This window comes from Stenella coeruleoalba (genome assembly GCF_951394435.1).
Source record: "Stenella coeruleoalba genome assembly, chromosome: 7".
Lineage (NCBI taxonomy): Eukaryota > Metazoa > Chordata > Mammalia > Artiodactyla > Delphinidae > Stenella > Stenella coeruleoalba.
The window spans coordinates 68,805,818-68,820,367 of record NC_137153.1 but is presented as its reverse complement, the minus strand read 5'-3'; the positions used below and the strand labels follow the sequence as shown (position 1 = coordinate 68,820,367).

General features: G+C 42.2%; 1 protein-coding gene across 1 annotated transcript in view; it reads right to left on the bottom strand.

The window, feature by feature from the left end:
- Positions 1-14,550, bottom strand: part of GLIS3 (GLIS family zinc finger 3) — a 520,272-nt gene that overhangs the window by 46,079 nt on the left and 459,643 nt on the right. The window contains exon 9 of the mRNA XM_079927522.1: positions 469-637. Within this exon, the coding sequence (XP_079783648.1) occupies positions 469-637 (169 nt within the window). The remainder of the gene's footprint in view (positions 1-468; positions 638-14,550) is intronic.

The window sequence follows — 14,550 nt, the reverse complement described above, 5'->3', positions numbered from 1 at the left end:
CTTTATGAGGGTAGTATCAACATAAAGTATTCAGTGAACAGCCCTTTTCTGGTAGTGCGCATAAAATCCTGTGCCCTTTTATGCTATATTCTTAAGACAACACCACTGATCTATGTGCTGAAGGTACCATCTTACATCTGGAAAGCATGTCAACCTGTAGGAACATTACCTTAAAATTGAGTCCCTGAAACAAACTGAGGAATGACAGGAACATTCTGATGCATTTCCCCAGCATCAGACACTTCAGTGGGCTATTGCCAGTATCTTTATTTTTTTTCCCATGGAAAATAAAACAGATAATGAGATATTCGGTTCACGTGTTTTGTGCATGTACCTTTAAAATGTCACCTTTGGGTCATTCAACCCACCAATGGATTATTAATAAACTTCAGCAACTGTCAAAGCTCTTCTTGGTGGAGGGAGGTTTGGCGGTGCCACCTATTAGAAGAGAGAGACGGATGGCCTTACCTCTCAGCTCCCGCGTCCGCAGCTGTGGGTGCAGGTAACTGGGAGGAGGGGTTGCGGGAGCTCCCCTGTACATTATGTCCCGGAGAAGGGTGACTGACAGGATGTGAGGTTGGCATGGCCCCAGCAGCTGTCCCGCTTCGGCCTGAATGATTGCTGGAGAAAACTGAAGCTGAAATCAAGGGAGAACAAGCATCAGACTGCGCCCCAAAGGAAGCACACACTCTTTAAATACTGAAGGCTGACAGCAAGCACATTTTAGGGGCTTGTTTGTTTTTCTCTTTGGTGGTTTTAAGGGAACAGTTCTCCCCTTATTGGATATACACAGCTTTTGTGTTTATGGTGGAACAGGTTCCCCGGATAATGTGCCTTTACTGCTGTCTGAGGAGTCCATGTTCAGCTTGCTCCAGGCTGACATTCACGGTTCGTCTCATAAGAGCTGCCTTGCCCGGCAAGTTCCCTGTCTGGACACTGTATAATTAGCCAATCTTGTAATGTCTGCACCTGGGCGAAGGTCTCTGTATTAGCACTTTTCAGTCACAGGGGAGGACAGTCAGGTAACAGAATATGCGGTCTGCTGACCCAGAAGGATACAACACAGGCCTTCTTCCTCTTCTCCGTGCTGCAGTGAGGCGCTGTGGGTCATGCCCAGTCTCCGTGTCACTGCTAAATCAATGTAATGAGAACAGAGCTTCCCCTGATCCTAGTACCAATGCAGCATCCTACATTCTTTTAACTTCAGAGTCTAACCGACCCTGGGCATTTCCCAACGGTGTGATGGATAAATGTACTTAGTCTTCAGCAAACATGACTCCTCTCCCAACACCACAAAATATGGAAAAGGGGCCTCAAAAACTGCTCTCGGATCTTCTCCCGCTGTTGTCTATTATGACACAGAGTGTGAGTTACAGCCTCGTTGTTGGGGGCAGCCTAGCCTTTGAGAACTATACGTGACCTCAAACTTAAATATGTGCCCATTTAGATCGGCTAATTGGTACCATGTCACAGAAGAAACTGGGGCTTGTCACTTTCGGAGTCTATCACTATCAGAGAAGCTCTCTCAGTGCCTGGATCTACTCAGCAGACGTCTCATTATGCTGCAATCATACCAGCATCATTATGCTGACTCTCTTTAACTTCCTTCTCTATACAAAGCTATGCCAAGCTTTATACCCATCTTTGCTCTTTTTGAACTTACTCTACTGATATCAAAGAATAAATGGATTTTTAAAAAATTTAAAAAACCAGGCTCAGGATTAAGAAAAAGAAGCCACATAATCAAAGAGATTTGAAGGTTTAAAAGTTCAGGGAGCTGTATTTTTAGACCAGCACCACTTTTCTCCAACCTCTCCAGGATAGAGTTAATACCCCCAAATGACCCAGCCCCTGAAAGCTTAATCCAATGGAACAAGAGTTCAAGTACTTAAAGGAACTTGTGAAGAAGCAGAATTATCATCTTCGCGCTCAAAAAGCTACTGAAAGGAGTGTGATCTCATTTGAAGGTTTTGTTTTTGGTAAGTCAGCATTGTGTCAGGTTAACTCTTGTCCTTAGACGCCGGCATCCTCCACAGTCTTCCAAGTCCTGAAGAGGTGGTGAGACTAGGAAATGCTTACCAGCTCAAAAGGGCAATGCAGAGCTTCTGCTGTGTGTCAGCCTCCAGAAAAGTTGCACATTTGCAGACTCGCTAGAGTCACCTTATGGATCACTACCTCATTTATGCTCAGCTTGCTCAAGCAACCACACTCTGCTTGTATTCCAAATAATAATTTTACCCACGGGAGAAGGCTGTTTGGATCGACTGCAGCAACAGTTTCAATACGGTGTTTGTCAGCATGAAGCTTGGTGTTTTATATACTATTCCAAAAACTAATGGAATAATAAGAAGGTCACAGACACTGTGGAAACACAGCTAACTTTTTTCTGCCTTAATGTAGAAACGTGAGCGCTCCTATTTATGTTGTTGCAGTTGCTGAATGCACCCATCACTTAGTATCCGCTGGAGGTATTTTTGTATATATGTGTGTGTGTGTTTTTCACAAAGAAGTGCTGCCTTGCTGTTTACAACCCATGAGCAACAGAGAAACTTGGTGTACACACTCCATGCTCTGCTCTATGCTTCAATAGAAAATGTGCTGCTTCCCGAAGGCCTACATTAGCTATATTAGCCGGGTTTTTGCATTAGTTGCAAAGAAATAGGCTGGGAAATTTGGTATTGTGTGCAGCCTGCCACACACTGAAAGTTAGGCCTGGTTAAGGTCCTCTCCTTCAGCCCGCTTACTAGCCAGGACCAACCATCCATCATCATGCATCCATCCATCTATCCTTCAACCATTAATTTTTTAATTCAATATTTATTTGGTGCCTACTACATGCTAGCCACTCTACAATATGGGTGCCCCTGTCCTTGCGGAGGTGCAGGTGAATGAGGGGAACAGACCTCTATAAATCCTTATACCAAAATACTGAGACTTACTAGTATAGAACATCAAACGGTGTTCAACGCTTTAACACGCTGTCTTATTTGTGCCCCCCAAATCCCAAAATGTGCCCTAAACTCTGGCCAAATCAGACAACTGACCACACCTCAAATATGTCATGGCAATTTACGCTATTATGCTTTTGCCTGTAATGTCCTCTACCTTTCTGTACTTATTTTAATATTTTTGCTGTGTGTGCAGAGTTACTTGCGTTCTTCTCATTCCTCTCTCAGCAGCCAATTATTCCACAAATATTTACGGAGTACCTACCGTCTGGCAGACACTGAGCCAGGTTCTGGGATGGACTAGTGAACCAGACACCCTTGGTGCCTACTGTCTCCAACACATCGTTCATGTTTGTCAACACGTCATTCATGTTTGTTGAGTAAACAAAGACGAACACAATCTAAATGCCACTGGAGTCCGTCTTGGGCTCCGTGAGTAGGACAAGGACAGAAAGGAACATTTATCCACCAACTCCTGTTCCCCGCTGGTAAAGGGTGTTACTTCTCTCACGCTTCCAAGTAGGCACATGCACCACAGTGGCTAAAGGTTCTCAGAGATGTCCAAGGCCAGGGCATCAGAGAAGCCTGGGGACAGAAAGCCAGTGCAGTTGAGGGGATGCTGCCAAGTTATGCCTGGTTGCCATAGCAATGGCCGTTGGCAGGAACACGTGGTGAAGAGGATGTGAGGTGGGACATAAGAGGTGTGTGGTTTAGGGCCGGAGGCTCAGAAACATGCCCTCCAGCTGTGGTGAGGTCACGTGTTGACTGACCAACAGTCAAACACACATCTACAGCCCTTCCTTCCACTGCTACAGCCAGTGAATGACACTGGAACAGGCAGAGACCCTTTGACTGCAGACCCCACAAGAGGAAGAAAGGGAGGCTTTAGGGTTCAATTTAAAGTATATAAAAAATGTGTATGAAACAGTTTCTTACGTAGGGTGTAAGAAATTACCTGTCAGCAAAATGAAGCCTGGGACTTGCCTCTATATTCTAACAAATGGGATGAGAAACGTAAGACAAATTCTCTTCTGGTTAGATAACCTAGAAGAGGCTTATAATTTAGTGTCTACACAGAGCACTTTGCATGCAGAGTCCAGGGCAATGTTTGTGGATGTTGCCTGGGACCAATATAATGACCAGAGATTCAGAGGAAGTAACAATAGAGCATGGTTTTCCAACATTCATCCAACTCCCATCTCACATATCCTTCGTATAAAATGGACAAAACTCTGGAGTCAGGTATCAGTGGCTTCAGCAGGATTGCCTTTGACCTCTACCAAAGATCCACATTTCTTAGAAATTGCCACTACGGCACAGGAAATGCCTCTTACTTACACTGACTTCTAGGAATTTCCAGCTATCAAAGTCATACATCCAGGATTCTATCTTACTATAGTCTAAGAATATTCATTCATTCAAACACAATTTTCCAGCCCTTACTCTGTACCAGGCAGGCGCTAGTCTCTTAATGTTTGAAGTCAAATACCTGAGACCTTCACACAGACCCGCCCACCAAAACAAATACTTACAAATACTTACAGATGCTCAGGCTTTGCCAAGTGATTTTTTTAACCTCAGGAAGAAAATCTCCATGTCAGAGTGCAAGTGTAAGGTCATTCACAAAAGGAAAAATTTCCTTCCAAATGATTTTCCAAACTCCACTAATGGGGCATACAATGGGGCCTATCAATCAAAGCATAAGGAGGAGAACTGAACCCTCAGCATCTGGGGCAATATTAACAAAGCTGTCGTGATCAAATCAGGCAGCACACACAGGCTACCTACGGGGCGGCCTTCATCGTCTATGTCACCTCAGGGGTCACTGCTGATCTCAAGGCTGGAAGAGGGCTTTTAGGTGAGCCTCTAGACTGCACTGATGACTGGCAGCTGGAAGAACTGATTAGGCACGGCGGAGCAACATATTGGAAATTCTTATTGCTTTTGTGATTAAGAGATGGTGGACTCCCCAAGGAAATAAAAGCTTGGTCTTGAGATGAATTTGTGAGCCCTACTTCCAGCAGAGGACCAGGAGCTGGCCTCCCTGCTGCTTTAGTCTTTCTTTCTCTCTGGGGCTTAGCTCACTACAGTCCCTCATCCCATCTCCTTATAGAGGTAGGTGGAGGTGACTCAGCTGGGCTTTTTAATTTTGACAAAGCAGCATCTGTTGATCTGTGTGGTCCCCAGATGCCATCTCACCAGCTACTGGGACCAGGGCATTCTAGTCTCGAGCCTTTAACTGGCTCAGGTTAGTTTGCGTTAACAGGCAGCACTCTCTCTATCCAAATGAAAACAATTAATCTATATATCTAATGGGTGTGGACAGGGCACCCTTGGGGACACTTCAGCTGTCATGTATTCACTGTGTGACTAGAGAAAGGCAAGGAGTTTTTCAGGCAAGGAAACTTCCTGAAATGAAGTCTACTTGTCTCAGGCCCATCCCCAGAGACAGGGAAAGCTACCATAGGCATTGTTTCATGACTATGTTTTCATCGTTTTAGAGGGCAGGGAAGAAGACCTCCCTTGTCAGGCTGAGGTATATTAAAAACAGTCAACTGGAGGGCATATTTCTGTTCAAAACTGTACGGGCAGCTAGAATCCTGCTTCTCCAGCTTTAATTTGCAAACAATTCACCAGGGGAAAATATTGATTCTGATTCACTAGGTCCTGGAGGCAGCAAGTGCTGAGATTCTGAACTTCTATCAAATTCCCAAAGTCCCAGGCAATGCTGGGGTTGCTGGTCTGGGGACTGCACTTTGAGCAGTAGGTGCTGGACCATATCTCTGCTGTATTTCATCTTCTTGCCTGCCCCATGCCCCAGATTCAATAGATGACATTTATTTAGTACTTTGCAAACCTTTCTCCAGTTTACTATTGAGGAAATTGAGGCCTAATCAGGTTCTTGATTAGGTTACCTGGCGTATGTAGGTCTTGTGGCTGGTAAGTAGTGGACCTGGAATTCAAACTTGGGAGACCTGATTTCAGATCATGTGCCTCTAACCATCACACTATATTGCCTCTCAAATGCAAGATGGATGCAAAAACAAAGGCATAAGAGTGTTGATACCGTATCAGAACGCTTGCACACTCCACTTGTAAAGGCCGCTTGGAGTCACTAGGCACTCCTCCCCCACCACACACAAAGCACACGGGTAGTTTTAACCACCAAAATGCTGGTTAGGATCCAAAAAGTAGATTCCGGTTTTTGCTTCTATCCACCCTAAAAGTACTAAAGTGACCTCAACGTGGCTGAAATTTTCCAGCTCTGAAAATTAACTCAAGCAAGAAATTAACTGAATTATTTGGTTTGGAAAACAAACAGCTGGTAGGAGATGGGCTTTTTCTGAAATAAAGATTTCAGATGCTTGTCAGGAGCATGTCGATCCACTGGTGGGAAAGAAGGAAGGCAGGGAGGGGTTCGTCATGAGCAATCAGATATATGCACCTGTTACCACAAGCGAGCACGATGTTGATGTCGTAGGCTGAAAGGCCACTGCCTCTGTCAATAATGCACGAAGAAAAGTACTGGGCAGATCTGTTGCCACCTAGCAGTTACAGTAAATACGCTTTCAGAGTCATTTATGATTACTTGAAAAGCCATGGTGTTGCACTTCATAGAGGGCCTGCTCTCATAGGACAAGGGGAACCAATATTATCCACAGATTGTGAATTCACTTATAATCAGTGCCAGAGTTGGGACACAGAGGAATGACATTTAATGCTTGGTGGCTGGTACATGGGAAGAGGTATGGGCTCACTACTCATCTCTTGGGCATTATTTCCAGGGTCTGGGCACAGAGGGGTAAACTAATCAATGAAATCAGGCTAAGTCGGCTTTCACAGAGATATTAAAAAAGAATTAGAGGCCCCATTCAAATGGTGAGCTCAATCTTGTCTCTGTCTTTCCTCCTCAAGGCTCCCTCCAGGAGAAATTTGAACCTAGGAAGGATTCAGGAAATGACTGAACTGCAATGAAAATTTTAGCTACTTTGGCCTACCAGAAATTGGGCACTCAGGAGCGATAGTGTCAGGGTGGTTATTAAAGGAACAAAGAGTACGCACTGGGAGTCAGATGGACCTGGGTTTGAAAATGAGCTTTACCAATTACTAGCAACGTGTCTTGGGCAAGTCACTTAACCTAAGCTCAGTTTCTTCATCTTAAATAAGGATAATACCTCACAGGATGGCGAGGAGGATTATACAATATATAGGAAACACTTAGCATAGTGTTAAGTATGTCTGGACCATGGTTAAGGGCTCGACAAACCATTGTTGCTATTCCTTGCCTATTTACATTATTGTAATTATTCCTATAATTAACAGGATGGAGAAGACAAAGGCATGTTGCTCCAAAATGGTAAATCTCCAATAAAGAATGGCTTCTTACCTAAAGATGCATATAAACTGTGAACTAGAGTCATTTTAAAATGCAAAAGAGCATATACATCGTACTCTCTAATAATAAGCATTTTTTGTTCAACTTTTCTAATGCAAGTTGGTATAAAGTGTTCAGGGCCTGTGAAAGAATCCTCATAGGGTTAAAATGCTGTACTTTATTTTACATGAGTAATACACACCTTTGAGTTACAACCCATAATGCGTTTCAGTTTAAAAGATAAGTCATTTTCAAGCATGACTGCACTTCGTTAAGGAGCGAAAATGGGCTGTTACTAAAATGTCAACACAATTGTCCCCCTTGAAGCTTAGTTTATCTTGAAGTATTTTTACATTTTCAGCACTTCTTTTGTTTGTTTCTCCAACAGCATAAAGATCCAGCCGTGGTTAATTTTCAGAATTCAAAAAAAGACTTCCCTTCAGTCATTCTGAAGAAAATGACCAACACGGGGCGGGGGGTGGGGGTTGGTGACTGGAGTTTTGGTCCTCAATAATGAAAACTTGTGTCCCAATACCTTCTGCAGTACTTTGTATTTCACCATGAAACCATTCAGTTGCACTGTTGTTCAGTGGAAAATGCTCTCATGACCTAAATCCACAAACCAGAGAGTTTTCTAGCAAGGAAAAGGTCCCGGTACGGGCACTTGGAAGGCTGAATTTGAGGTTAATTGGAGAATGGGAGAGAGATGGCAGCTAATCCTTGCCTGCTCGCTATGAGCAGAAGGGGCTAGTTCCTCTTTTTCTTTCCTCCTAATGTCTGGGCACTTCCCCCCTCTTCTCTTTCTCCATCAGGAAGGGTATCATTCCGTATTCCATCTGTATTAGGAAAAAGAAGCTTCTTAAGGGTTTGCCCTGTCAGCTCTCTAATCTTTCCCTTCTCCTTGAGGCATGAATAATTTTAACATTGCCAATCCCTAAAAATCTATTCTTTCTGCCTGTCTTTTTTTTCTCCCACTTTGCAGTGTAGAGTATCATTATCCAGCAGCCCTGATAAGAGGATAATGAAACAATCCCTCCTCAACCGGATCGGGTGGCTGTCAGAGTAAAGTGACACTACCTGTACATCCTTGACATGCTACCCCAAGCTAATTGATGGCAAACAATGGTAACTGTCACCTGTGCACTAAGACAAAGAAAACATACTCATGTCACCTGATGGGAGAGCTACCTGGCAACCGATAAACAAATGTGTTAGGGAGATGTCCTATTAAGGTAAGAGAGGGTACATCTCTGAAGAACGTGCCTATTAACTCTGAGCTTAAGAGTGCTGCTGTTCACTGGGGAACAGAAATAAACACGGTAAAATGAAAGTTTATTGATGTCTGGACAGTTACATGAATATTCAGGTTCTCTTACAAATAGATATTCCCACATGAGCTCCAAACATCTATGTAGGCTGCTCAATTACATTTCCACATCATGCAGCTGGATTTATAGCCAGGAAAGAAGTTATTAGTGTTTGGAAGAGGATACATGCTTACATGCCTGTCTGGAATACATGGCAACACAACTAGAAGATAATGGCTGACATCATGCATGTAAATGCCAAAGGTTACCATCAAACATTCTGAAACACCAGGTGTAATTAACTTCATGTTAGGAAAAGCTTCTAAAACATCTGCATTTCAGAACAAAGACAGTTAGTTACAAGTAGAATGGCATCACCTGGCAGCTGTCTCAAATTCTCTGGGACCAGCATTTCACGTAGCCCTCTTGGGTCTTTCCAGACAATGCATGACATATCTAACCTCAAATCTCATACCTTAGCTTTCTTTCCTTCACTTCCCAACCTACACACTTATTCGCTCGCAGAGAGTTAGTTATAGAGAAAGTCATTAAAATAATTTGAACCAGCAAACAACTCAGACTACTCTGAAAAAAATCCAGTATTGCATCTGTGTGTTATGTTATCCCATTCTGAGCAGAGTAGGAGAGCAGAAAGAAAGAAGAAAGATGGAGCAGGAATGGACAACCATTCCTGGAAGTTCTTACAGGAAAGTTCCTCATCTCTTTTTCTGGAAATAAAGTCCGACTCAGTCAAAAAACCAAAAATTTTAGTAAAAAAACATACTGGGTTCTCCAACTCCTCATTATTCATCCCTTAGCTATCTCCTACCTGTAGCATGTTAACCACAAAAGATGTTTCCTCCCTTTCAGATACTGCTGAGACAACTCCACCCACTCTAATTTCATGTGACTTCTGAAAACATTTCACAGAGAAGGCTTTCTGGAAACAGATTTTTAGCACCGATAGCCAATCCAATTTTTAATGCAATATTCTTTCAGCCAACTCAAGAGCTGATTTACCAACTCTGAACTCTCCCAGCACACCTCTCCCTTTCCTAGCTCTGTACAATGGAGTTACAATAGCCCTTTTGGGGAACTGTGCTCTAGCGGGGAACCGAAGCCTGCAATTACCACTAACCCTGGGAAAACCTCCATAGATGAAGAATTTGGTTTGCTTGTGACTCCAGAGAAACCCTTCCTTCTTTTTTCACACTTTGCCCATGAAGTGGACACTCTTCCCATTTTTGCCTTCAGATACTCAGTATTTCTTCCTAGTTTACTTTCAAGATAGACTCTGATAAGTCATTTACATATTTTCCTGAATTTATGCCCACATACAACCTTTCTCAAGGAATTTAAAGGCTTTTCTCTACCTGTGGAATGGACAGTTCAGTCTTCAGTTATATGAACTTCAAGCATCTTTGTTGCTGGTAGAAAGTTACTTTTGAGGAAGTAAGCATCTTTCCTGTTGGAAAGTGACCACATGGGTTCCTAAAGTTCAATATTTCAACTGCTTTTTTTTTTTTTTTTTTTTTGCATTACGCGGGCCTCTCACTGTTGTGGCCTCTCCCGTTGCGGAGCACAGACTCCGGACGCCCAGGCTCAGCGGCCATGGCTCACGGACCCAGCCGCTCCGCAGCATGTGGGATCTTCCCAGACCGGGGCACGAACCCATGTCCCCTGCATCGGCAGGCGGACTCTCAACCACTGCGCCACCAGGGAAGCCCAATATTTCAACTTTTTGCTTTTCTCCTGGACATTAACATATATCTACAACAGACCTGGATTTTGGACAACATAATCCTGGATATTCAAGGGTTTGAGACTTTTCTCTTTTTAGGAAAAATAGACCTGGGTAGAATTAAACTATGACTGCTTCCTCTCATTGCTCTGTCACCCTTGGGCTCATCAGAACCAGAACAACATCTTGCCTATCTTCTGGAAGCTTCTTCCTAAGGGGAAGCCACAACACTGAGGGCTTACACCTTCCCACCATGGCCCAGGCTGCATCTGAAGGTGTTTGCTTGCAACGTGAGGACTTTACTGCTGATAATTCCGTTTGAAAGCCAATACATTCAGGGTTCCACTGAATGCCCAAGGGAGGACTAGGAATGCTAGGCAATAGGCAGTACAAGTAGTCTGGATCCCTTCAACTAAAACAGCTCTGCTATGATCTGTTTTAAGCACTGGGCCTTATAAAAATCTCTGCAAACCCATGGACTAGAAAACTAAAATATTTGCTACATCTAAAATATTACAGGGATCAACAAAACGTTATGTACTAGAAGATTTTTAAAACAAAATATGATTAAATACATGGAAGCCAGGGACTTCCCTGGTGATCTAGTGGGTAACACTCTGCGCTCCCAGTGCAGGGGGCCTGGGTTGGATCCCTGGTTGGGGAACTAGATCCCGCAGGCATGCCACAACTAAGACCTGGCACAGCCAAAATAATATGTAAATAAATAAATATTTTTAAAAAATACATGGAAGCCATAAGCTTCCTTGATCTCTCTCAGTAACTGATGAATGTCCCAGATGTAAATATAAAGCAGTGGTTGGCAAACCTTTTCCATAAGGGGCCAGACAGTAAATATTTTAGGCTTTGCAGGCAAGAGGCAATGTCCTCAATTCTTTGAGCAACTGTTCTCACTTAAAGGCTAAAAATCTTTTCTACATTTTACATTTAAAAATCTTAAAACCCTCCTTAACTCTCAGGCCATGCAAAAACAGGAGGCAGGCAAGCCAGATTTGACCCATGGTGTTATACATTAGCTGTTGCATGTTAACTACTAAGAACCCTCATGAAAAGACTAGAGAACTGTTTTGAAATATGGAAAAGCAATTTGAAGTAAGCAAGTAGTCAAGAATAGTTTTCTAGACACTTTGTAGTGTATTTTGAGAAAAATGACATGTCCTGGAAGAGTCTATTTACAAAATGACATTAGGAGGGACCAAGGTTATACCTCAGCAAGGTCAACACAATGATTGTGTAAAACTGTGTTGGTCAAAGTCATCAATCCTATTTCTTTTTTCCTCCACCTACCTCACCCTCACAGATTCAATGTTGATTAAGTTCATTTATCAACCAGGTACCTTTTCACTCTGTAATGACCAGCCTAAGTATACTTCTAATCTTTATTGCAACCGAAAAAATGTCTAATGTACAGATCTGAAGTTGGGTCTTAGAATATGGGAGTTCTGAGTCCTCATCTTGACTTGAATTCTTCTCAGAAGGAATAATTTATCTCAGGACAGCTATTTCTAAACTCCAAGTAGTAGCACCCAGTACTAAAAGGAATGGATAGAAGAGGTTCTAGTCCCTGTCAGAGACATGGACTTGGTTTCTAAGTAATTCTCTAAGCTTTTAAGCAAAGAGGAAGGAAAAAAAAAAAAGGAGCATCAATTGAGCATCTAACAGAGGCAGGGAGTGTACTGAACTCTCATATGTGAACTCACCTAATTCTCACAATTAGTGAGAATGGAATCAGTAACCTTACCACCATTTTACAAAGAGGAAAGGTAATCTCCCCAAACTAAACATTCAGTGAGTGGAGAGGCAGGATTGGGGCTCAGATTTAGCCCCACGTTCTTTCTGTCATAGCACACTGGCCTATTAATAACAAAAACAAACAAAAAACGGTGTTATATTTGAATACACAAACACTGGTACCCATCAAAACAGAATTTGGACTTTGTGATTCTGGGTGCATTGCCACCCAAGTGAATCAGTGGGCTTCTGATTCCAGTTTGTTTTTCTCTAGAGACCTACAGTAGAATTTAAAAAATGCTATGTGAACTACTGGGAAAATTACTGAAATATAAAATATAAAGGACTGTATTTTAGTTTTCTTTTATTCTACTAAATGATGCTTATTAAATTTACAATTTGTTTAGGCTTCCATATTTTCCCCATTCCTTAAACAATGGGAGTGGTGGGTAATTTTTGGCACCTGTTTCCTATCTGCTTTGCAGAGTCATAATATATATTTTTCTAGTATTTGGATAAAAGTAATAATATTAACTATAGATGCTGAACACTTACTGTGTACTAGGCACTGTTCTGAGCACTCTGTATGTCATTTAATGTATGTCAGATCAGTAACTTATCTCAGTAAGAGGGAAATAAATTTGACTTAGAGGAAGAAGTAACATTTCCACTTATAAATGTTCTATTTGAGCATAGATTGGCTACACAGTGATCAGGGGGCTTGTACAAAATGTGGCCAGTAATGTGACTTAAGAAAAGAGATGTTAAATATTGCCTATCCTTACTCTTCTGTAGATATGACCCCCAACTGTCTTAGTACTTCAGAATTATGGAACCTAGATCATTATTTACCAATTGCAAAATCTTCTGGGGCAGCTGATGCAATTCATTTTCATGAAGTGTGTCCATTTCTCAGAAAACTTGATAAGCATCCCTGTGAACCTGTCTGAGGAGCAAACCCTTATGCACGCTAATGAGAATTTATCCCCTTTTCTTTTCAATAATGAATACAGTTGACCCTTGAACAATGCAGGTGTTAATTCAGGTATAACTTATAGTTGGCCCTCAGTATCCGCAGTCGTCTCCGCAGTTCCTCCACATCCAAGAATTCAACCAACCACACACTGTGTAGTATGGCAGTATTTACTATTTTAAAATGTCCATGTATAAATGCAGCAACACAGTTTGAACCCACATTGTTCAAGGGTCAACTGGGTAGTTTACTTTCTGCAGTCTCTCCTATAACGTGGGAATAGACCTTTTATTAAATCCCCAGAGAAAGGTTCCATGAAGATTATAAATCCCCGGCTTTTTAGGATGTTGCTAGGTGTTAACAGATCTTTAGGGTAGGACTCAGCTCTGCAATCAGTGATGATGAGAGTCAGAGCAGAAGCCAGATGTGAGCAGCTAAGTTCACTAAGAGAGAACAGGATTGGAGTCCAAGAAGCTAAACTCAGGTAGCAACTAGAAACAATGTCATGAAAGTGAGGCTAGAGCAGCCTTGAAACTTAGGTAGGAAAATTAAGACCCCAAGGAGGCAGCTGTAACTTCTGATGGATCAATGCCTACTGTTAGAGAAGAGTTAATGGTTCAAGACATGGCCAGGGCACCTGAAAGGAGCAGATAATCCTCTGACGATATTGAGGAAGACACTATAAAAGTCAGTCTTCGGAGTCAGTGCTGTTGGTGGCCTGGAATGGGTCAATTCCGCAAAATCCTCTTTATACGATGCCTGCAGTATGCTCCCTTATTACTGTTAACAGCAAAACATGACAAGTAATATTGAAGCTAATGCAGTAATGTCCTTCACTTTAGAGTTTTATGCTATTCCTAACATTCATTTTCAGTGCTCATACAAATGTAAAAAATGAACTTTCACTGTGGCTACAAACACCTTGAAAATGTCCAGTTTCTTTTTTGTTTATTCTCCACATGAAAGAGACATAACTCCCTCTATCCCTCTTTCCTTGGAACAGAAAGTCAGAACTTTGGACCCAGAAGTTTGGCCCATAACTTCCTAATCACAAAAGCTACTAGCTCCTCGGTCCACAAATTCTATCCTGAATTCTATCTTGCCATCTGTCTGCTTCCTAAGACCTGCTTGGGGTACACTTCAAAGTAGATCCAACCTTTCCTTCCCACACCCCATCTGAGCGTCAACAAAATAACATAAATTGAGAGAAAGGAGAAATATTGTATAAAGACAAGGAAGACTTTGCCCAGGGAGAACACAGCTATAATCATCCAGCTTCACTACCTTCCTCTCCTCCTCCATAAGGTGTGGAATTGTGTTTGCTCACCACAAAAATATTTTTACAGCAAAAACTTGTACATACTATATAACTGAATAATTCAGCTTAATCTTGTGTGAAAAACTAACATGAATACAAGGGAATAAGTGGATATGGAAAACTGAAGCACCAAATTAGG